The sequence below is a fragment of the Oncorhynchus nerka genome, linkage group LG20 (genome assembly GCF_034236695.1).
Source record: "Oncorhynchus nerka isolate Pitt River linkage group LG20, Oner_Uvic_2.0, whole genome shotgun sequence".
In the NCBI taxonomy this organism is placed as follows: Eukaryota; Metazoa; Chordata; class Actinopteri; order Salmoniformes; family Salmonidae; genus Oncorhynchus; species Oncorhynchus nerka.
The window spans coordinates 72,765,149-72,788,499 of record NC_088415.1 but is presented as its reverse complement, the minus strand read 5'-3'; the positions used below and the strand labels follow the sequence as shown (position 1 = coordinate 72,788,499).

General features: G+C 44.2%; 1 protein-coding gene across 1 annotated transcript in view; it reads left to right on the top strand.

Moving 5' to 3' along the window:
• LOC115103090 (protein patched homolog 1) overlaps positions 1 to 6,132 on the top strand; it is a 33,606-nt gene extending 27,474 nt beyond the window's left edge. Inside the window, 3 exon segments of the mRNA XM_029623715.2 lie at positions 2,566 to 2,944; positions 3,083 to 3,608; positions 3,810 to 6,132. Coding sequence (XP_029479575.2) covers positions 2,566 to 2,944; positions 3,083 to 3,608; positions 3,810 to 3,844 — 940 coding nt within the window. The 3' untranslated portion in view covers positions 3,845 to 6,132.
• The last annotated feature ends 17,219 nt before the right edge of the window (positions 6,133 to 23,351 follow it).

Sequence of the window (23,351 nt, the reverse complement as noted above, 5' to 3'; positions counted from 1 at the left end):
ATCTGGCCTCAGCTGAAACTAAACCACAGCCTTGAGAACAGCCTCAAACAGGCCCATGACATAAAAAAATCACTAACTGAGAAAGCAGGGCAGCATATTGAAAATATTAATACGCTCAGGGTGGCTTTTTGGCAGAAATGCTCCAAGCTTTCTCTAAGTGTTTGAATCAAGCTACATGGTGGTACTGGGAAGGTTTGTTTTCCCACCAAAAATGGAGAGAAGGAAAAAGAGATGAGAGAAGGACAAGATCAACAGGGTGGGGAAGAAAGAGGAATGAGGAATAGAGAGTTGTGAGGAGGAGGGTGCCTGGTTCTAGGATAGTGGTGGAGCTTGGATGCTTGGTTGGAGAACTAAGTGTTGTGGTGGTGGTGGGCTAGCAGGCAGCACGAGGAGGGCATTCACACTAGGAGGTCCTGTTTAGATGTAGCAGAGGAGAGCAGAGCCGTCCCTCAAGCTGGGGAGTAGCATAAATACATTGCTGTAAACATCTCCTGGCGGTGGTACCGTGGATAAACACCCCAGCGAGCTCAGCAGCCCCTCTCCAAAGGAGCCACCCTTTCCAACCCCTGACTCTGAATGGAAAAGATTACAGTTTATATAAACAACAGAATTCCTAACACTAGGTCTTCTCTGGAGGTCTAGCCCAACCAGGCCCGTGGATAGTTTAGGTACTCTCTCTTTTTTTCTCTCTTTTTTTTACCCCTTAAATAAATCAAGCTCCACTTTCGGAATGTTGACTTAGTAAAATAAACAAGTAACTTTTTTTCTTGCCTTTTCCCAGATGCAGGATAGTTATTATAGTGAGTGGTTGTATCTAACGAGCATCTAACGAGTTGAGTTGGACGGTAACTAGAGGTGAACCGAGATGGTGGTTTCTGTTTCATCTGGTTTTCTACTCTTCCTTAGGGTATGTGTGTTTTCATTTGATACTACTTTCAGGGGCATAAGAAGTGACCAGAGTCACGTGTGTGTCTTTTTGAACTCGGCCATGGTTGAGAAGACTGAACTGAAATGTTTGGTGAAGTATTTGGTCATAACAAGTTAAGTTGAGGGATAGATTCTCAGAGTAAAACAGAGAGGCCTCCATTTGCCTTGTTAAAGAGACAGACGTAGGGATAGTAGAACAGTAAATGGGAGGATGCACAAGGTGAAATAAAGGCAAGTGCGATACCAAACTTAAAGAATGACCTTCCCTTCTGAGGTGTGACACGAACCAAGCCGGTGTGGTAGAGTCGGGGCGGGGATGAACGAAAGTTCCAGAATGCTATTAATCCTTGTCCTTGTTTTTCATAATCCACTCTCTTTTTCTTACCTCTAAGTCTGGACCGCAGTTAAAAGAGCTGAGCTCTCTGTTTTCTGTTAGTGTTTAAGTGGAGTGCTCTCTAATTTTCTCATGCGCTCTTTCTTGTGGCAACCTCAGCCCTCCCTCAGAGCACAGAGAGGCTCACAGAAACCCAGGCAACCTCACAGCTCTGTGGCCCATTATAGAGTACCATTCACCACGCAACCATTTAGGGCAGAGCTAGGAACCACAACAGCTCCATACAATTCCAAGAGAGACAAAGACGAGGCTCTCAACAGCATTGGGAGCATCAAAGGCTGTTTTAGTTGGAGCATGTTGAGAATCTGATTTACCCCCTGCCCTTAACACACAAACACCATTTTTTTCCAGAGCAGCTTCCCATCCACTCTGGTTCTCTTCAGATACCAGACTGAGTATATGGTTTCCTCTCTGTTCTCATTACAAAGAGACACGGACTCTATGTACGCTACCTGCATCTCTACTATCATGTGTGGCCCACTCCACACACTAATCAGCAGTGACGTTGAATACAAAACAGGATAGGAGGAATAGCAGCTCTGGGACACATCCAAACAGCAGGCCTTGTCTATCTCTCTCATGTAGTGTCTATGAGGTGTAATGTGATTTGGCTGACGTAGGCAGGCGGCTCGGCAGGCAGGCAGGAAGAGCAGGCAGGCTCCACTGGCCAGCCCAGTATAAACATAGAGGTGCCTTGCCCTCGCCACACTGAAATTGGAGCTCAATGACTTTGGATATTAAGTTGTTAAAGGGAAAATTACATTAGCAGCAGCGGCAGCAGCAGCTCGGAGGCCAGGAGGGGCACGTTTCTTTTCCCCAGCCTGCAGTCAGACAGGGGAGGGGAGGGAGGGCCCTGGCATTTCTGACGTGTAGGATCTGCTGGCTAATGTAAACACATATTTTCAGGAAGTGGCAGTGCTGTAGATAGATGAGGGCTCCCAGAGGGAGAAGATGGAGCCCAGGAATTTTCTTCCAACTTGTCAAGTTGCCAGTAGTAAAGAGGGACGGACAGAAGGAGAGAGGAAATCGAGGGGAAGGGGGAAAGGGAATGAAAAATAATGAGGAAAGTAGAGGCAAACATAGGGCTTGAGGGAGGTGGTCTGATTCTATCTACCCCCAGCTCTGCAATGTCCTCCCTTCCAGTGTGTCCTCATGTCACCTGTTTACTAATGTGCCTGAGTGCTGGTGGCGCTGAGAAGGAGCCTTGGTGACTGAATGTTCTTTCTGTGTTGGTTGTGTTCCAGGTACTTCTTTGCGGTGCTGGCTATTCTGACCGTGCTGGGGATCCTGAATGGACTGGTGCTGCTGCCCGTGCTGCTCTCCCTCATGGGCCCACCCCCAGAGGTCACTCCGGCCGACAACGGCAGCCGCCTGCCCACCCCATCGCCGGAGCCCCTCCCCCCTCCCATGACCCACCACGGCTACTACGGAGGACACGGTCCACAGGGCCCACGACAACAGGCCTTCTCAGAGTCGTCGGACTCTGAGTACTACTCGGAAACGACTACCACATCAGGAATTGGGGAGGAGTATAAGTACTGTGACCGCAGTCCTTACATCACCTCTCCTACCTCTCATATACTACTGGAGGACAGCAAGAACCCCAGCTTCCCCAAACTCACGGTACGATAGTGCCACTGTATAGTTGCTACTCCATACATGATACTGCCCAAAAACAGTATGATATGTGAATTGCATTGTTATTAACAATGAAAATCATGATTGTAACCTATCATGCATATTATTGTTCTGCTCTTCCAGGTGGTGAAACCGTTCAAAGAGGGCCCGACCGTAACCGCTCAGAAAGATCTCTTAAATGAGTCTTCTCTGAATGCGGTGACTTCGGTCAGCTCTCAACTCACGCAGTGGGATAACAAACATGATTACAAATCTGACCAGGGACCCAGGAGGCAACATTTACCCAGTGACAGGACCCAGGGTCCTGAGAGGACTAATCACTGTGGTCCCAGGTCTCAGACCAACAGAGGGCCTCATCAGAACAGGACTAAGATGCCGGCCTATAATGGCGGTACCGTGCCCAGTAGTGCTGTTACTACTATGGTTACGGCCACAGCCTCTGTGACTGTGGCTGTGCACCCCAGCTTGCCGGGGGCCTACCATGGGTACATGCACGAGGGCTACGTGGACAATGAATCAGACTGTTTTGAGGACACTAAGAGGACTTCACAATCTTGTGGGAAAGCTACCCAATCTTCCAAGCGTGAATCCTTGGAGGTTGAAGACCTGGAATCTGTGCAGAACCAGCATCAGGTGAACCAGGCACAAGGTGAGTCTCACGCTGAAGCTAAAACACCATTTTACATACTTGGACTTTTCATTTTATGGTAGATCAACATTAGGCTATATGAGCACATTTTTCCATTAACATTCTGTTCATATGCTGTCTGTGTATGTCTCTGTGTGTGCAGTTATGACTGATGTTCAACAATGGTTCTCACTGTCCTCTTTCTTCCTTCTTGTGTTCCAGTTGGCCCACGGATCCAGGCAGCCAAAGATTACTAGACACCCTGCTACCCCACCCTGCCCCCTATGTCTGGAATCCATCTCTGGCTGGCTGCCTCTCACTTGGGAGCTCCCGATACCCAGCCCTTTCACTTTCAACTGTACATAGACACAGACAAGGATTTATTTTTAAAGATATTAAAAAAGGTCGTTTTAAGAATATATAAATTTATGAATATATATTTTAATACTAAATAGAGGGAAACAACTATTTAAAAGAGTACTGTATAACTTGGATATTCTCTTGTGTAAAACTTGGATGTATAACATGATTTGGGGGGGTTTTCCTCCCTCTGTATAGATAAAGAAGATGTGCTATATGTAAAAAAAAAAGTTCAGAAAAGTGAGACGTTAAGATATTAGGTTATTGTGTTTGTTCTTTTGCTGCTACACTTCAAAAAATTGAAATGATTTGCAGTACCCCCCTCCCCCGATCTAAGTTGAGAAATCATTTATAGATGTTCTTACGCTGAGGGTGGAGGGCGTCTTATTGATTAAGCTCTGCAACACACGATGATCTATTCTGATTCTCCATCGTTGGTTATGATTGCACTGTACAAATACAAACAAGCTCAGCAAATCCTCTTTTCCTTCTAACAATAACCATTGTGCCTTCACAACACCTTCCCTCTTGAAATGCAGAAGCGCAGTATATATATTCAAAGTGAGACATAAATATGATATATGTGGTGTTTGTTTGAGAGCATCAATTTCACCGTTTTTATTTTGCGCTTAGAATCCCCAGATATGGACTTCATTTACTAATGTGACATGATGTACAGACTTAGCAAAACAAGAGAATCTCCCACTTTGGCTTCTACCATTATACATGGGCTGTTCATCCAGAATAATGCCTGTGTTCAGACAGCACATTAATATATTACCATGTATTTGTCCATTTCAATTAACCTGTAGCTCTGTAAGTCTGTGTGCAGTCAGCAACTTGACTTGTGTCACTTTGGGTTGACGTTTCTTGAGCGTCATTCATTGTGTCCCAGCTCACTGGCATGTTGCATTATGTTCATTGTCAAGTTGATATTTTGCAGTCGACATGTTTTATTACTTGAAGGAACTGTTAAGGGTTTTATTTCTTTCCTGAGTTTATCTAAGCTGTACATTGGGTAAGGTCAACTTTGTCACCCCCCTTGTCCTCCAACTTAACTGGGGTCTAGGGGGTAATGTTTGACAAATGCTGGTTGTTTCCCCAATCTTATTCTGAAAGGGAATTTAAATCAAATGCAAAGGGAAAAATATATATATTTGACATTTTTTGGGCTGCTTTAGGGTTGTGGTAGACATTATTTCAACCTTGTGCAATTGTTGACTAGGTAGTGCATTTTGAACAGGACAAGTACTCCAAGACCCACTTCCTGTGTCATGGAGGAAGTCTGTGCAGTCACATGCTCTTCCCCTGTCTCTCTCTCTCTCTCTCTCTCTCTCGTTTGTGTAGGCCTCATGCAAGCCAGCATTTCAGTGATTTTGTTGTTATTTCAGTTTTACCTTTGTATTATGATCAAAGTTGGTCGTTCATTTGGTCACATCACTGCCAATTTAAATGCAGGGAAATGTAATAGATTTAAGTGTCAGCTTGGGTTTCTTTTGTACATAGAGCTATAAAAGAAAAATAAAGTAGCTACTGTGCATTCTGGAAGTAAACAAAAACAATGATATGTTTCAAGTACAACCGACATTCATTCACTGCTTCAATACAGAAATACATGAGGGTGTAAGTTATAGGAGTGCTAGGGTAGGGGTTGGGGGTTCTGCATAGAGTTGTAGTTTTATTTCAAATGTATGACATGCCATATAAATTATTTATATACAAATTTTATTTTTGTAGTTTGTACAGATGTTAGTCACTAGACTGAAGTTCTATTTTTAAAGAGTAAATATATATTATATATAATTATATCTATTGTTGCAGAGTTGTTTTTGTTTGTTTGCTTTTATTTTTGGGAGGGGGAGGGGGGGGGGGTTGTCCACAATGAGTAGAGGGGGTTTCAGACAGACCCTATGTTTTGTTTTTGTTTTTTGGAGAGAAGGGTTCACTTGAAAATGAAGGAAAGGTGTGGCAGACACTGTCCACCATATTTAGTTTCCTCACCTTTCCTTCTTCATGTAATGAATTGAAGTGTTATTACTCTTTTTGTCGATGTCTAAAACACTGTGACTTTCCGAAAACTATGCTCAAGAAAACCCTTGTGTGACCATTATTTTCCCTCACCTTCTATAGGAATTGAACTAACAAAATAAATTCAAATGAAAAAAATAAAATAATCCTATCTGTTTCCATGAGTCTTTTCTAAATGAACTCGGTGTTCTTTTCTGTTATCATCTATTAACACAGTCAACAGCTTTATCACCTCCCTATGTCATCTTACTACTTGTTGGTGACAGATCTGTTTTCTGGGTAAATACACAGTCCTGTTAGATAGCCCTGCTGACCTCCACAGTCCCGTTAGATAGCCCTGCTGACCTCCACAGTCCCGTTAGATAGCCCTGCTGACCTCCACAGTCCCGTTAGATAGCCCTGCTGACCTCCACAGTCCCGTTAGATAGCCCTGCTGACCTCCACAGTCCCGTTAGATAGCCCTGCTGACCTCCACAGTCCCGTTAGATAGCCCTGCTGACCTCCACAGTCCCGTTAGATAGCCCTGCTGACCTCCACAGTCCCGTTAGATAGCCCTGCTGACCTCCACAGTCCCGTTAGATAGCCCTGCTGACCTCCACAGTCCCGTTAGATAGCCCTGCTGACCTCCACAGTCCCGTTAGATAGCCCTGCTGACCTCCACAGTCCCGTTAGATAGCCCTGCTGACCTCCACAGTCCCGTTAGATAGCCCTGCTGACCTCCACAGTCCCGTTAGATAGCCCTGCTGACCTCCACAGTCCCGTTAGATAGCCCTGCTGACCTCCACAGTCCCGTTAGATAGCCCTGCTGACCTCCACAGTCCCGTTAGATAGCCCTGCTGACCTCCACAGTCCCGTTAGATAGCCCTGCTGACCTCCACAGTCCCGTTAGATAGCCCTGCTGACCTCCCCAAGTTCTCCAGGGCACATTGTTGAGAAGCTCATCAAATAACAAATATTTAAGATTGTGTCTCCAAAAGTCATTCCATCAACCTTATTGTGACACAAGTAGTGGACACAATCCTGACCTGCTGTCTTATCTTTAGTCAATCGTTTTCTTTCCGGCACTTTCCGGTCTTCTTTTCACCTTTTCATTCGCGATGACATCATAAATTCCCATAGGACCAACTCCTTCAATGCCCTACTCCTTGAAGTTTTCAGTTCTCAAAAAAAAACATTATTTCCCTCAAAATAGATTTTCTTTACCCTGTAGTGTGTACTTTACTGTATTTATACTTGGGATATCATTTTTTAAGAGGAAAAGTTCAAAAATCACTGGAGGACGTTTTTAACCTCAAGCCAAGTTATTTTACATACAAATGATGATTTGGTCATGGAGGAAGGGCTCTGTTAAATCTGGATCGCTGAAGCATTTAATTGCGTGACAGAAATGTAAAGGTAAATTCCAATTGAGTCTATGCAGCGTTCCAATTGAGCCCATGCAGCGTTCCAATTGAGCCTATGCAGCGTTTCAATTGAGTTATGCAGCGTTTCAATTGAGCCTATGCAGCGTTCCAATTGAGCCTATGCAGCGTTCCAATTGAGCCTATGCAGCGTTCCAATTGAGCCTATGCAGCGTTCCAATTGAGCCTATGCAGCGTTCCAATTGAGCCTATGCAGTGGTCCAGTTGAGCCTATGCAGCGTTCCAATTGAGCCTATGCAGCGTTCCAATTGAGTCTATGCAGCGTTCCAATTGAGTCTATGCAGCGTTCCAATTGAGCCTATGCAGTGGTCCAGTTGAGCCTATGCAGCGTTCCAATTGAGCCTATGCAGCGTTCCAATTGAGTCTATGCAGCGTTCCAATTGAGTCTATGCAGCGTTTCCAATTGAGCCTATGCAGCGTTCCAATTGAGTCTATGCAGCGTTCCAATTGAGTCTATGCAGTGTTCCAATTGAGCCTATGCAGCGTTCCAATTGAGCCTATGCAGCGTTCCAATTGAGTCTATGCAGCGTTCCAATTGAGCCTATGCAGCGTTCCAATTGAGTCTATGCAGCGTTTCAATTGAGCCTATTCATGGTCAAATTGAGCCTATGCAGCGTTCCAATTGAGTCTATGCAGCATTCCAATTGAGCCTATTCAGGGTTCCAATTGAGCCTATGCAGCGTTTCAATTGAGCCTATTCAAGGTTCCAATTGAGCCTATTCAGGGTTCCAATTGAGCCTATGCAGCGTTCCAATTGAGTCTATGCAGTGGTCCAATTGAGCCTAAGCAGTGTTCCAATTGCTGTGCTTATAATTATGTAACCTAGGCCTACTGGTTGTATGATTTGGGATCTACCATCCCACAACTGTCCCAGAGTGTTTGGAATACTATATGACCAATAGAATAGGTCAACTTGCAGGATAGTAGATTGACAGGCTAGAGATTTTGCTGTTCTTACTCATGTTGTTGGCTGACGAAAGGTACATGTGGACAGCTATTCTAACATCTTCAAAGTGTGCATCATAATTAGGTAAAAAAGGACCGCATCCTCAACTTGCATGTTCTATTAATATGAATTACCATAATCTAAATGTGATTTCTGTCATTCTGACCATTGTGGGTGGATGCCCAAATCAGGTTATATGGGTCCGGTACATTTTTCAAATGTCTGGTAAATTAAAATGCTGCCGGTCAAATGTTCAGTGCCACATTTTCCTAATGGAAACCCTGTAGTAGCCGCATCTCTGCCACACCTTCATTACTGTGATCTCCAACCGAAATAATAGCTGGCTGAAACATGCATTACCTCATGCCCAAATTGAAGGTCAGAATTTGAATAGAGAGAAAAGTGCATCAAAAGGGAATTCAGTCGGGTCTCAATCGGCCCAATGGAGGGCTCAGGGCTGTGTGACTGTGTGACTGCATCACAGTCTGGTTTACCTCAAATCCTCCAAACTGTCCATGCAGCCTGTAACCTACGGGGCTCTCCTCTGTCTCCAACCCAGGATTCACTCTCTCTCTCACCCTCACAAATCTAGCTTCACGTAATGGTTGACTTGAACCTGGATTTTCTCACAGGAATTATTACATTGTAGCTGTGTTTGCGATGACAAAAGTGGTTGAGATATTACTCATAAAGATAATTCTGCAAACATTAAAACTTTGTTTTAAAGTAATATGACATCGTTTAAAACACAGTCCTTGAAAATGATTGTTTTTGTTTTACAGGTTAATGAACTATAAAGCATGACATAAGTGAATTGAGACCATGCTTACAAAATGCATGGCTGGATGCATTTAGAACTACTGTATGTGGTTCTAACAACCCAAACTAGGGGATAAAAGATAAACATGTTTTGATTTTTACTGGTTTCGATGGCATTGGTTTTAAGAAGTTAATTTAGATACAACGTTTTTCCAGACAACTTGAAAGCCTAGTTATTTGTATTTTTTTAACGACACTGGAGGTCTAGGGGACATGTTTCACAGCTTCCGTTGGGAAGCCCGGAAACTTTTGGTACTGACGTAACCTTAACTGCCTCTTACTGTGGACCTCCGTGACGTATGCTTCAACAGAAAGCAGCAGGCTGATGGTGGGGGTTGATATGGCACTGCTCATTCATGCCTGCTCCCTGCCTGGCACAGCTCTGACTGCATGGGCACTGAAGCCAAGAATCAGACTGAGTGGCACTTTGCGCAGCAGCAAAATCATGGGGGAGTTCTATTCTGTGAACTGTTCCTTCTCCTCTCTTTATCCCACCCGCTTCTATGAACTTTATCAAGACAGATTAGTGTTGAAGTTTGAAAAAGGGTGGAAGGGAAAGAGAGCATAGGGGAGAAGTGTGTGTGGGGGGGGACTGTGGAGAAGTGTGTGTGTCTGTGGCATGGGGATGTGTGTGTGTTTGTGTGTGTGTGTGGGGGGACTGTGGAGAATTGTGTGTGTCTGTGGCATGGGGATGTGTGTGTGTTTGTGTGTGTGGGGGGGACTGTGGAGAAGTGTGTGTGTCTGTGGCATGGGGATGTGTGTGTGTGGGGGGGACTGTGGAGAAGTGTGTGTGTCTGTGGCATGGGGATGTGTGTGTGCGTGGGGGGGGGACTGTGGAGAAGTGTGTGTGTCTGTGGCATGGGGATGTGTGTGTGTTTGTGTGTGTGTGGGGGGGGACTGTGGAGAAGTGTGTGTGTCTGTGGCATGGGGATGTGTGTGTGTGTGTGGGGGGCTGTGGAGAAGTGTGTGTGTGTCTGTGGCATGGGGATGTGTGTGGGGGGGACTGTGGAGAAGTGTGTGTGTCTGTGGCATGGGGATGTGTGGAGGCTGGCAGTAGCTGAAAGACCTTATCCACTTTAAATAGCCTACAATATACAGTATGGGTGAGATAACAGCTGACATCTTTAACAACAGGCAAAAATCAGGACCAACCAGTCTCTGTAAAGAATTGGCAAAGGAGAAAAAAAACTGAGGGGGACAAAAGAGCTAACACATGATCTGCTGTGCATCTTGGGTGGCCTGAGTATGAGTGCCCATTGTTGTTAGAATTCAATAGGGCTGATTAGTAAGAAGTGTATGTGTGTGTGTATGTGTGTGTATGTGTGTGCGCACAGCGCACAGCGCACTGGAATGCTTGTTTGAGTTTGTGTGAGGGGGTGTTCTGTGTTTGCACGTTTGCAGCAACAGTGGAAAAAGTAAAATAATGAATAGAAATGAAAAAGTACTAGCTGACAACATACCTCCTGAAATGTTCTTCCTTCTGGAGTCTTCAGTTGAAGTAATCCCTCTAAAGCACTGTGAAACATTTTGAACTGGATATATAACATAGCTTTAGAGATGTATAACATAAATAACTATGCAATAGTTTTGAATGGCAATCATTATCTTAAACTAAACTTAAAACTAATAATCAGTTACTCATTTACTATTCATTTACTACTCATTTACTACAAACACAATGTAAAACTTAATGCAATGTGCATTGTGTTTGTGCAGGCATGCACCTATAGAATATTGCTCCTATAGAATGTTGCTCCCTCCATTTTGTTTCTTCTAATCAGTCGTCTGACTACACTCCATCACGCAGAGAAGAGATCAATATTTACTAAATGTATGTCAAGCTAACAAATGTGTTTGCAATTTATACATTCTCTCCTGACTGGAGGAACAATATGAATTTCCAGGCCGGCCCCTGCAGTGTAAACAGGAACCAACGTAATGCCCTTTTAATTGATTCTTTCTGGCCCGCCGTGTTTACAGAAGGGCCTAAATATAAACTTGCAATGAAAAACTAGTGTATAGAAGTGGTTTGTTTGGTTAAAACAATAACAATTTGAATGCCAGCAACATCAGGGTTGGTTGCGTTGTGTTTCAATGATTGGGGCTCCGTTTGGGGACGAAAGACCAGTGAATCCATGCTGGCTGTTCTTTTACAAATTACACACACCACAGCACAGTGTGAATGCGAAAAAGACTCAAGACTGAGTTCTAAATTCTAAATTGGAAGGGAGAATAATCATACACTCTTAGAAAAGGGGTGCTATCCGGAACTCAAAAGGGTTCTTCAAAGGGTTATCCTATGGGGACAACTGAAGAACCCTTTTGAGTTCCATGTAGAACTCTTTCCACAGAGGGTTCTACCTGGAACCAAAAAGTGTTCTCCTATGGGGACAGCCGAAGAACCCTTTCGGAAACCCTTTTTTCTAAGAGTGCAAGGTGGCATGGCATTGTAGAGCAATCTGGAGAGGAAGAGAAGCAGAAGATTATAATTAAACACATGCAAGTGGCAATAAAAGCTAGGCATAGTGCAAACTGGCAGGCATTTAATGTGGCCGGCTCAACATGGCGCATAGCTGTGGGAGTTGCACCGTATGTCCCTCGCTCTGTCCATAAAAAGGATGCTTGAAACCAATGCTAACAGCACATTGATATGTTTCTGCACTAGGCTATTTATGTTCCTTTTTATGTTCTCCCTAGTCTAACATACCTCTCTCTCTCTCTGTTCAGAATCTGAAAGTGAATAGGATACTTTATTAGCCAAAATAGCATATCATAGCATATGTTAGGCCCTATATCTTGATCCTAACCATGATTTTCTATAGCCTACAACTGTTAAAAACGGCATGGTTAAAAGTATTGCACTAAATACATATTAAAGTGCCATTTGGGATGCATCCCAGAGCTTTTGCTTGCTGTTCTGTTCTGTTCCAGACCAGAAGCCTGTCTGTTCTCTGCTCTACAGTACACTGAACTACTTCTCCATAGGGTGGAGTATTGCAGTGCGACTGAGCACCAACGGGGAAATTGTGAAAGACAGAGTGGCCCTACGGACTACTTACCACATGTAGAAACGAGGAAAACTCTGCTCAAGCATAACAGCTGCTCCAGGAAAGGGCTCTGAAGAAAGACTGTTCCCATGGGGACCTGCATTACTTACTACTCTAATACTGAGTGGAGGACTGACTGTCATCAAAGCTACAAGTCTAACTGTAGTTATTTGATTAAGGCACGTTTTATGTCTGTTATAGTTTAACTCTACACTACAGTGCTTAGGTAATTATGTTGGACACTGTAAACATAATTTCTAAAGGCTGACACTGTTTAAGTGTTAAGGTGCTAAGCACTAAGAAATGTTTTCAGCTACAGTGTAATGGTTTGACTTGGTGGTTGAGTATACTTGCCTGGCTACCCATCCACATTGCTCCGGCCAAACTGACATTTCTTTTCCACGTTGAGTCTGGATTTACCCCCCTCCCCTATAATTTCTAGAAGGAGAATTGATTGGTCCCGGAAACCGATGGGTTGGGCCAGAGCTAGCTTACCCGATGACGTTATCATCTGTGATACTCTGATTGGTTAGATTTGTTAGAGACGATCCAATAACTGATGAATTTGTTTTGTACAACGTCCTTCATTTTGAAGGGTCACACAAATGTCACACAAATGACGTCTAGGGTGGCAGATTCAGACGTGTGTAGTGATCAACAGAGCAGCGGAATTCAATTAAGGGTAAGTCGTCATGCAATGACTAGAGCATGCTAGATGAAGTTACAAATCACTAATCAAATTACTCTCATCACCTAAGTACATCAGTGGTGGGTTGAGCTCTTCTAGGAGCCCGGCCCTAGCCCACCTAGCCCCAACCCAAACCCCACCCAGCCCAAACTAGCCCCCATCCCACCCTGCCGAGTTCCAGCCCAAACTAGCCACAGCCCACCCATCCCTTGCCCAGATTGCATGCTGCATGTCCCAGAGCTGACTCACTGTGGGCCCAAAGGGCCTCACCACATGAAACAGGGGTTTGGGCCAAAGGCCTGTCCACAAAGATACATATGCTTTTGCTATTAACCATATTTAAGATTAATGGAGGGAATGCCCTTTCAAATGGGGTAAGACACATTTTTGTTTCCATTTTGAGCATGACAACGAACAACCCAAACTAGAAACCTTATGTAACTCCAAATCTATAGCAGACAACTAGATACTTCACTTCTGTAAATATATCTTTAGCAAGTGTTACATTTACTGCATGTATGGAAGACAAAGTACTATCTACTGAATTGAGCAGTGTAATTCAGTCATTTCTGTATGAAATGTGAGATTACTATCTGTGCTTGTTGTAATGGTTTGTGGTAACAACTGGTAAAACGAACAGTATGTAGTTAAACCTGTGTGTACCAAGCTGGCTATTAAGTCATTACTGACCAAACAAGAAAATAAATAAAAACAAACAAACATAGCCAGCTGAACAAACCTACACTTACATGGGGTGGTGTTGAGCAAATGTCGACGGGGGTGGTAACGTACATTTTTTAAATAATCACTAGGTTGTGCAAACAGTGTATCATTGTGAGGGTATACAGTGCCTTCGGAAAGTATTCAGACACATTGACTTTTCCACATTTTGTTAGACCATATTCTAAATTAATAAAAAAAAAAATAAATTATCCTCATCAATCTGTACACAATACCCCACAATGACAAATCAAAAACAGGTTTTTAGAATTTTTTGAATTTCACATTTATTAAAAATAAACTTTATTACATAAGTACTTTGTTGAAGCACCTTTGGCAGCGATTACGGCTCGAGTCTTCTTGGGTATGACACACCTGTATTTGGGGAGTTTCCCCTATTCTCCTCTGCATGGCCTCTCAAGCTCTGTCAGGTTGGATGGGGAGTGTCGCTGCAGAGCTATTTTCAGGTCTCTCCAGAGATGTTAGATTGTGTTCAAGTCCGGGCTCTGGCTGGGCCACTCAAGAACATTCAGAGATTTGTCTCGAAGCCACTCCTGCGTTGTCTTGGCTGTGTGCTTAGGGGCATTGTTTTGTTGGAAGGTTAACCGTCGCCCCAGTCTGAGAGCTCTGGAACAGGTTTTAATCAAGGATCGCTCTGTACTTTGCTATGTTCATCTTTGCTTCAATCCTGACTAGTCTCCCAGTCCCTGCCGCTGAAAAATATCCCCATAGCATGATTCTGCCACCACCATGCTTCACTGTAGGGATGGTGCCAAGTTTCCTCCAGACGTGACACTTGGCATTCAGGCCAAAGACTTCAATCTTGTTGATCAGACCAGAGAATCTTGTTTCTCATGGTTCGAGTCTTTAGGTGAATTTTGGTAAACTCCAAGTGGACAGTCATGTGCCTTTTACTGAGGAGTGGCTTCTGTCTGGCCACTCTACCATAAAGGCCTGATTGGTGGAGTGCTGCAGAGATGGTTGTCCTTCTAGAAGGTTCTCCCATCTCCACAGAGGAACTCTGGAGCTTGGTCAGAGTGACCATCGGGTTCTTGGTCGCCTCCCTGACCAAGGCCCTTCTCCCCAGATTGTTCAGTTTGGCCGGGCGGCCAGCTCTAGGAAGAGTCTTGGTGGTTCCAAACGTCTTCCATTCAAGATTGTTGGAGGCCACTGTGCTTTTGGGGACCTTCAACACTGCAAAAATGTTTTGGTACCCTTCCCCATATCTCTCTCGACACTATCCTGTCTCGGAGCTCGATGGACAATTCCTTCGACTTCATGGCTTGATTTTTGTTGTGACATGCACGGTCAACTGTGGGACCTTATATAAACAGGTGTGAGCCTTTCCAAATCAATTGAATTTACCACAGGTGGACTCCAATCAAGTTGTAGAAACATCTCAAGGATGATCAATGTAAAACAGGATGCTCCTCAGCTCAATTTCAATTCTCATAGCATAGGGTCTGAATATTTATGTAAATAACATGTTTGTTTTTTACATAATTACATTTGCAAAAATGTTTAAAAACCTGTTTTTGCTTTGTCATTATGGGGTATTGTGTGTAGACTGCTGAGGATTTTTTTGTATTTAATCCATTTTAAAACAAGGCAAAATTTGGAAAAAGTCAAGGTGTCTGAATACTTTACGAAGGCACTGCATACATCTAACATAATGTATATCTGTCTAGATTGGAGTCTTCAGGCAAAGTTGAACAAATGCAATTGCATAAAACATTTTTTTAAACACGGATTATTTCTGAGTATGAACTACAAGTATACACTAATGTTCTTACATACAGGTCTCACAGATTGACCAAAGAAACATTTAAATGATCTCTCTACTCATTTTTGTGATTTAATCCCACTGAAAGATTGTAGGAGTACTGTATTGAGTGGCCCATGTAGCAGCCCTCGTATGGCTCCCCCAGTTGCAGTTAGACTGACCAATATTATATCTAGCCAGGCAATTGTAATAAATGAACAAAAAGTTAGTTTACATATTTTATTCACTAAAAGAGAATGTGACTGAGGTAAAAACAACCAAATAAAACCTTTAAAACGTAATTTCATTGCAAAATAAGATTAGACAACAAACACCCACAGGAATTCAAACTATGCTTTCTATCCCATGTTTGGCTGATGTATCCATAACTGCCTCCATTAAAAATATCATCTTGGTGTGTTTAGTGCTACACACACAGGACTCATGTTGATAGACACATACAGGCTGTTCAGATAACGAACACCAGAGACAGACAGAGCAGTCCTGAGAGGAGAGTGCAAGAGGAGACGGTCAGAGGGAAAGGGGCAGGAAGAAAAGAAAAACACAGGACCGGTCGGCGCTCCGCTCTCCTCCGATGGGCCGACTCGCTGGGTGGTTAGTCTGTTTATTTAGTCTGTGGAGGTGATAGGAACAGAGTAACAGCCACTGCCAATTTTCTTTGCACAGAGAAAATATTCATGTGGACAGCTGGAATCCAGGGCAGTCAAAATGTGCATCCCAAACAGCACCCTATTCCTGTCATAGTGCACTACGTTTGACCAGGGCATTATGTAGTGCACTATAAATGGAATGGGGTTCTATTTGGGATGCATATGAAAAGTCTCAGGGCCAACAGATACAAGACAAAGCTCACATGAAAACACAGCTCCAGATTCAAATCCCAGCACCATTCAAACGGAATTTGAGAGGAGACAAGGGGATTTGGCAAGGCAATTAGCAATAAAGAAATGATCAGTGTTGTGAAATAGTAGATATGGGTGAATGAATCTGTCTGAAACATGAGCCTATTACCGTTTCAAAATGACAAGGAATAAAAGATAAGTACCGCAACTGCTAATCACAGATCTCATTCAAATCAAATCAATTTATATAGCACTTCGTGCATCAGTTGATATCTCAAAGTGCTGTACAGAAACCCAGCCTAAAACCCCAAACAGCACGCAATGCAGGTGTAGAATCACAGTGGCTCGGAAAAACTCTGTAGAAAGGCCAAAACCTAGGAAGAAACATAGAGAAGAACCAGGCTATGAGGGGTGGCCAGTCCTCTTCTGGCTGTGCCGGGTAGAGATTATAACAGAACATGGCCAAGATGTTCAAATGTTCATAAATGACGAGCATGGTCAAATAATAATAATCACAGTAGTTGTTGAGGGTGCAGCAAGTCAGCACCTCAGGAGTAAATGTCAGTTGGCTTTTCATAGCCGATCATTAAGAGTATCTCTACCACTCCTGCTGTCTCTAGAGAGTTGAAAACAGCAGGTCTGGGACAGGTAGCACGCCCGGTGAACAGGTCAGCATTCCATAGCCACAGGCAGAACAGTTGAAACTGGAGCAGCAGCACAGCCAGGTGGACTGGGGAGAGCAAGGACTCATCATGCCAGGTCATGCTCCGAGAGAGAGAAAGAGAGAATTAGAGAGAGCATACTTAAATTCACACAGGACACCGGATAAGACAGGAGAAGTACTCCAGATATAACAAACTGACCCTAGCCCCCGACACATAAACTACTGCAGCATAAATACTGGAGGCTGAGACAGGAGGGGTCAGGAGACACTGTGGCCCCATCCGATGATACCCCCGGACAGGGCCAAACAGGAAGGATATAACCCCACCTACTTTGCCAAAGCACAGCCCCCACACCACTAGAGGGATATCTTCAACCACCAACCTACCATCCTGAGACAAGGCCGAGTAAAGCTCACAAAGATCTCCGCCACGGTACAACCCAAGGGGGGGTGCCAACCCAGACAGGAAGATAACATCAGTGACTCAACCCACTTTAGTGACGCACCCCTCCTAGGGACGGCATGAAAGAGCACCAGTAAGCCAGTGACCCCTGTAATAGGGTTAGAGGCAGAGAATCCCAGTGGAAAGAGGGGAACCGGCCAGGCAGAGACAGCAAGGGCTGTTCGTTGCTCCAGAGCCTTTCCGTTCACCTTCACACTCCTGGGCCAGACTACACTCAATCATATGACCCACTGAAGAGATTAGTCTTCAGTAAAGACTTAAAGGTTGAGACCAAGTCTGCGTCTCTCACATTGGTAGGCAGACCATTCCATACAAATGGAGCTCTATAGGAGAAAGCCCTGCCTCCAGCTGTTTGCTTAGAAATTCTAGGGACAATTAGGAGGCCTGCGTCTTGTGACCGTAGCGTACGTGTAGGTATGTACGGCAGGACCAAATCAGAGAGATAGGTAGGAGCAAGCCCATGTAATGCTTTGTAGGTTAGCAGTAAAACCTTGAAATCAGCCCTTGCCTTAACAGGAAGCCAGTGTAGGGAGGCTAGCACTGGAGTAATATGATCAAATTTTTAGGTTCTAGTCGGGATTCTAGCCGCCGTATTTAGCACTAACTGAAGTTTATTTAGTGCTTTATCCGGGTAGCCGGAAAGTAGAGCATTGCAGTAGTCTAACCTAGAAGTAACAAAAGCATGGATTAATTTTTCTGCATCATTTTTGGACAGAAAGTTTCTGTTTTTTCCAATGTTATGTAGATGGAAAAAAGCTGTCCTTGAAACAGTCTTGATATGTTTGTCAAGAGAGATCAGGGTCCAGAGTAACGCAAAGGTCCTTCACAGTTTTATTTGAGATGGCTGTACAACCATTAAGAATAATTGTCAGATTCAACAGAAGATCTATTTGTTTCTTGGGACCTAGAACAAGCATCTCTGTTTTGTCTGAGTTTAAAAGTAGAACGTTTGCAGCCATCCACTTCCTTATGTCTGAAACACAGGCTTCTAGCGAGGGCAATTTTGGGGCTTCACCATGTTTCATTGAAATGTACAGCTGTGTGTCATCCGCATGGCAGTGAAAGTTAACATTATGTTTTCGAATTACACCCCCAAGAGGTAAAATATATAGTGAAAACAATAGTGGTCCTAAAACCGAACCTTGAGGAACACCGAAATTTACAGTTGATTTGTCAGAGGACAAACCATTCACAGATACAAACTGATATCTTTCCGACAGATAAGATCTAAACCAGGCCAGAACTTGTCCGTGTAGACCAATTTGGGTTTCCAATCTCTCCAAAAGAATGTGGTGATCGATGGTATCAAAAGCAGCACTAAGGTCTTGGAGCACGAGGATAGATGCAGCGCCTCGGCCTGATGCCATTAAAGGTAATTTACCACCTTCACAAGTGCAGTCTCAGTGCTATGATGGGGTCTAGAACCAGAATGAAGCATTTCGTATAGCTTTTTCAATTTTTTTTGAGAGGAAGGGAAGATTCGATATAGGCCGATAGTTTTTGATATTTTCTGGGTCAAGGTTTGGCTTTTTCAAGAGGCTTTATTACTGCCACTTTTAGTGAGTTTTGTACACATCCGGTGGATAGAGAGCCGTTTATGTTCAACATAGGAGGGCCAAGCACAGGAAGCATCTCTTTCAGTAGTTTAGTTGGAATAGGGTCCAGTATGCAGCTTGAAGGTTTAGAGGCCATGATTATTTTCATCATTGTATTTTTATTTTTTATTTTTATTTCACCTTTATTTAACCAGGTAGGCTAGTTGAGAACAAGTTCTCATTTGCAACTGCGACCTGGCCAAGATAAAGCATAGCAGTGTGAACAGACAACACAGAGTTACACATGGAGTAAGCAATTAACAAGTCAATAACACAGTAGAAAAAAAAATGGGCAGTCTATATACAATGTGTGCAAAAGGCATGAGGTAGGCGAATAATACAATTTTGCAGATTAACACTGGGGTGATAAATGATCAGATGGTCATGTACAGGTAGAGATATTGGTGTGCAAAAGAGCAGAAAGGTAAATAAATAAATAAAATAAAAAACAGTATAAAAACAGTATGGGGATGAGGTAGGTGAAAATGGGTGGGCTATTTACCAATAGACTATGTACAGCTGCAGCGATCGGTTAGCTGCTCGGATAGCTGATGTTTGAAGTTGGTGAGGGAGATAAAAGTCTCCAACTTCAGCGATTTTTGCAGTTCATTCCAGTCACAGGCAGCAGAGTACTGGAACGAGAGGCGGCCAAATGAGGTGTTGGCTTTAGGGATGATCAGTGAGATACACCTGCTGGAGCGTGTGCTACGGATGGGTGTTGCCATCGTGACCAGTGAACTGAGATAAGGCGGAGCTTTACCTAGCATGGACTTGTAGATGACCTGGAGCCAGTGGGTCGAATATGCGAGGGCCAGCCGACTAGAGCATACAAGTCGCAGTGGTGGGTGGTATAAGGTGCTTTGGTGACAAAACGGATGGCACTATGATAGACTGCATCCAGTTTGCTGAGTAGAGTGTTGGAAGCCATTTTGTAGATGACATCGCCGAAATCGAGGATCGGTAGGATAGTCAGTTTTACTAGGGTAAGCTTGGCGGCGTGAGTGAAGGAGGCATGAATAGAAAGCCGACTCTTGATTTGATTTTCGATTGGAGATGTTTGATGTGAGTCTGGAAGGAGAGTTTGCAGTCTAGCCAGACACCTAGGTACTTATAGATGTCCACATATTCAAGGTCGGAACCATCCAGGGTGGTGATGCTAGTCGGGCATGCGGGTGCAGGCAGCGATCGGTTGAAAAGCATGCATTTGGTTTTACTCGCGTTTAAGAGCAGTTGGAGGCCACGGAAGGAGTGCTGTATGGCATTGAAGCTCGTTTGGAGGTTAGATAGCACAGTGTCCAATGACGGGCCGAAAGTATATAGAATGGTGTCGTCTGCGTAGAGGTGGATCAGGGAATCGCCCGCAGCAAGAGCAACATCATTGATATATACAGAGAAAAGAGTCGGCCCGAGAATTGAACCCTGTGGCACCCCCATAGAGACTGCCAGAGGACCGGACAGCATGCCCTCCGATTTGACACACTGAACTCTGTCTGCAAAGTAATTGGTGAACCAGGCAAGGCAGTCATCCGAGAAAAACCGAGGCTATTGAGTCTGCCGATAAGAATATGGTGATTGACAGAGTCGAAAGCCTTCGAGGTCGATGAAGACGGCTGCACAGTACTGTCTTTTATCGATGGCGGTTATGATATCGTTTAGTACCTTGAGCGTGGCTGAGGAGCACCCGTGACCGGCTCGGAAACCAGATTGCACAGCGGAGAAGGTACGGTGGGATTCGAGATGGTCAGTGACCTGTTTGTTGACTTGGCTTTCGAAGACCTTAGATAGGCAGGGCAGGATGGATATAGGTCTATAGCAGTTTGGGTCCAGGGTGTCTCCCCCTTTGAAGAGGGGGATGACTGCGGCAGCTTTCAATCCTTGGGGATCTCAGACGATATGAAAGAGAGGTTGAACAGGCTGGTAATAGGGGTTGCGACAATGGCGGCAGATAGTTTCAGAAATAGAGGGTCCAGATTGTCAAGCCCAGCTGATTTGTACGGGTCTAGGTTTTGCAGCTCTTTCAGAACATCTGCTATCTGGATTTGGGTAAAGGAGAACCTGGAGAGGCTTGGGCGAGGAGCTGCGGGGCGGAGCTGTTGGCCGAGGTTGGAGTAGCCAGGCGGAAGGCATGGCCAGCCGTTGAGAAGTGCTTATTGAAGCTTTCGATAATCGTGGATTTATCGGTGGAGACCGTGTTACCTAGCCTCAGTGCAGTGGGCAGCTGGGAGGAGGTACTCTTGTTCTCCATGGACTTCACAGTGTCCCAGAACTTTTTGGAGTTGGAGCTACAGGATGCAAACTTCTGCCTGAAGAAGCTGGCCTTAGCTTTCCTGACTGACTGCGTGTATTGGTTCCTGACTTCCCTGAACAGTTGCATATCACGGGGCTATTCGATGCTATTGCAGTCCGCCACAGGATGTTTTTGTGCTGGTCGAGGGCAGTCAGGTCTGGAGTGAACCAAGGGCTGTATCTGTTCTTGGTTCTGCATTTTTGAACGGAGCATGCTTATCTAAAATGGTGAGGAAGTTACTTTTAAAGAATGACCAGGCATCCTCAACTGACGGGATGAGGTCAATGTCCTTCCAGGATACCCGGGCCAGGTCGATTAGAAAGGCCTGCTCACAGAAGTGTTTTAGGGAGCGTTTGACAGTGATGAGGGTGGTCGTTTGACTGCGGCTCCGTGGCGGATACAGGCAATGAGGCAATGATCGCTGAGATCCTGGTTGAAGACAGCGGAGGTGTATTTGGAGGGCCAGTTGGTCAGGATGACGTCTATGAGGGTGCCCTTGTTTACAGAGTTAGGGTTGTACCTGGTGGGTTCCTTGATGATTTGAGTGAGATTGAGGGCATCTAGCTTACATTGTAGGACTGCCGGGGTGTTAAGCATATCCCAGTTTAGGTCACCTAACAGAACAAACTCTGAAGCTAGATGGGGGGCGATCAATTCACAAATGGTGTCTAGGGCACAGCTGGGAGCTGAGGGTGGCCGGTAGGGTGGCCGGTAGCAGGCGGCAACAGTGAGAGACTTATTTCTGGAGAGATATAGTACTAAAACACTTGAGTGTTTCTCTTGATCCTAGGTCGTGGCAGAGTTGTGCAGACTCAGGACAATTGAGCTTTGAAGGAATATGTAGATTTAAAGAGTCTGTAATTTGCTTTCTAATAATCATGACCTTTTCTTCAAAGAAGTTCATGAATGTATTACTGCTGAAGTGAAAGCCATCCTCACTTGGAGAATGCTGCTTTTTAGTTAGCTTTGCGACAGTATCAAAAAGGAATTTCGGATTGTTCTTATTTTCCTCAATTAAGTTGGAAAAATAGGATGATCGAGCAGCAGTGAGGGCTCTTCAATACTGCACAGTACTGTCTTTCCAAGCTAATAGGAAGACTTCCAGTTTGGTGTGGCGCCAATTTCATTCCAATTTTCTGGAAGCTTGCTTCAGAGCTCGGGTATTTTCTGTATATCAGGGAGCTAGTTTCTTATGATAAATGTTATTTGTTTTTAGGGGTGCAACTGCATCTAGGGTATTGCGCAAGGTTAAATTGAGTTCCTCAGTTAGGTGGTTAACTGATTTTTGTCCTCTGACGTCCTTGGGTAGGCAGAGGGTGTCTGGAAGGGCATCAAGGAATCTTTGTGTTGTCTATGAATTTATAGCGCAACTTTTGATGCTCCTTGGTTGCGGTCTGAGCAGATTATTTGTTGCAAACGTAATAAAATGGTGGTCCGATAGTCCAGGATTATGAGGAAAAACATTAAGATCCACAACATTTATTCCATGGGACAAAACTCGGTCCAGAGTATGACTAAAACTGAGTAGGTCCAGAGACATGTTGGACAAATGGATGGTGGCTCCGAAAGCCTTTTGGAGTGGGTCTGTGGACTTTTCCATGTGAATATTAAAGTCACCAAAAATTAGAATATTATCTGCTATGACTACAAGGTCCAATAGGAATTCAGGGAACTCAATGAGGAACACTGTATATGGCCCAGGAGGCCTGTAAACAGTAGCTATAAAAAGTGATTGAGTAGGCTGCATAGATTTCATGACTAGAAGCTCAAAAGAAAAAAACATTTTTTGTAAATTTAAATTTGCTATCGTAAATGTTAGCAACACCTCCGCCTTTGCGGGATGCATGGGGGATATGGTCACTAGTGTAACCAGGAGGTGAGGCCTCATTTAACACAGTACATTCATCAGGCTTAAGCCATGTTTCAGTCAGGCCAATCACATCAAGATTATGATCAGTGATTAGTTCATTGACTAGAACTGCCTTTGAAGTAAGGGATCTAACATTAAGTAGCCCTATTTTGAGATGTGAGGTATCACAATCTCTTTCAATAATGGCAGGAATGGAGGTCGTCTTTATCCTAGTGAGATTGCCAAGGCGAA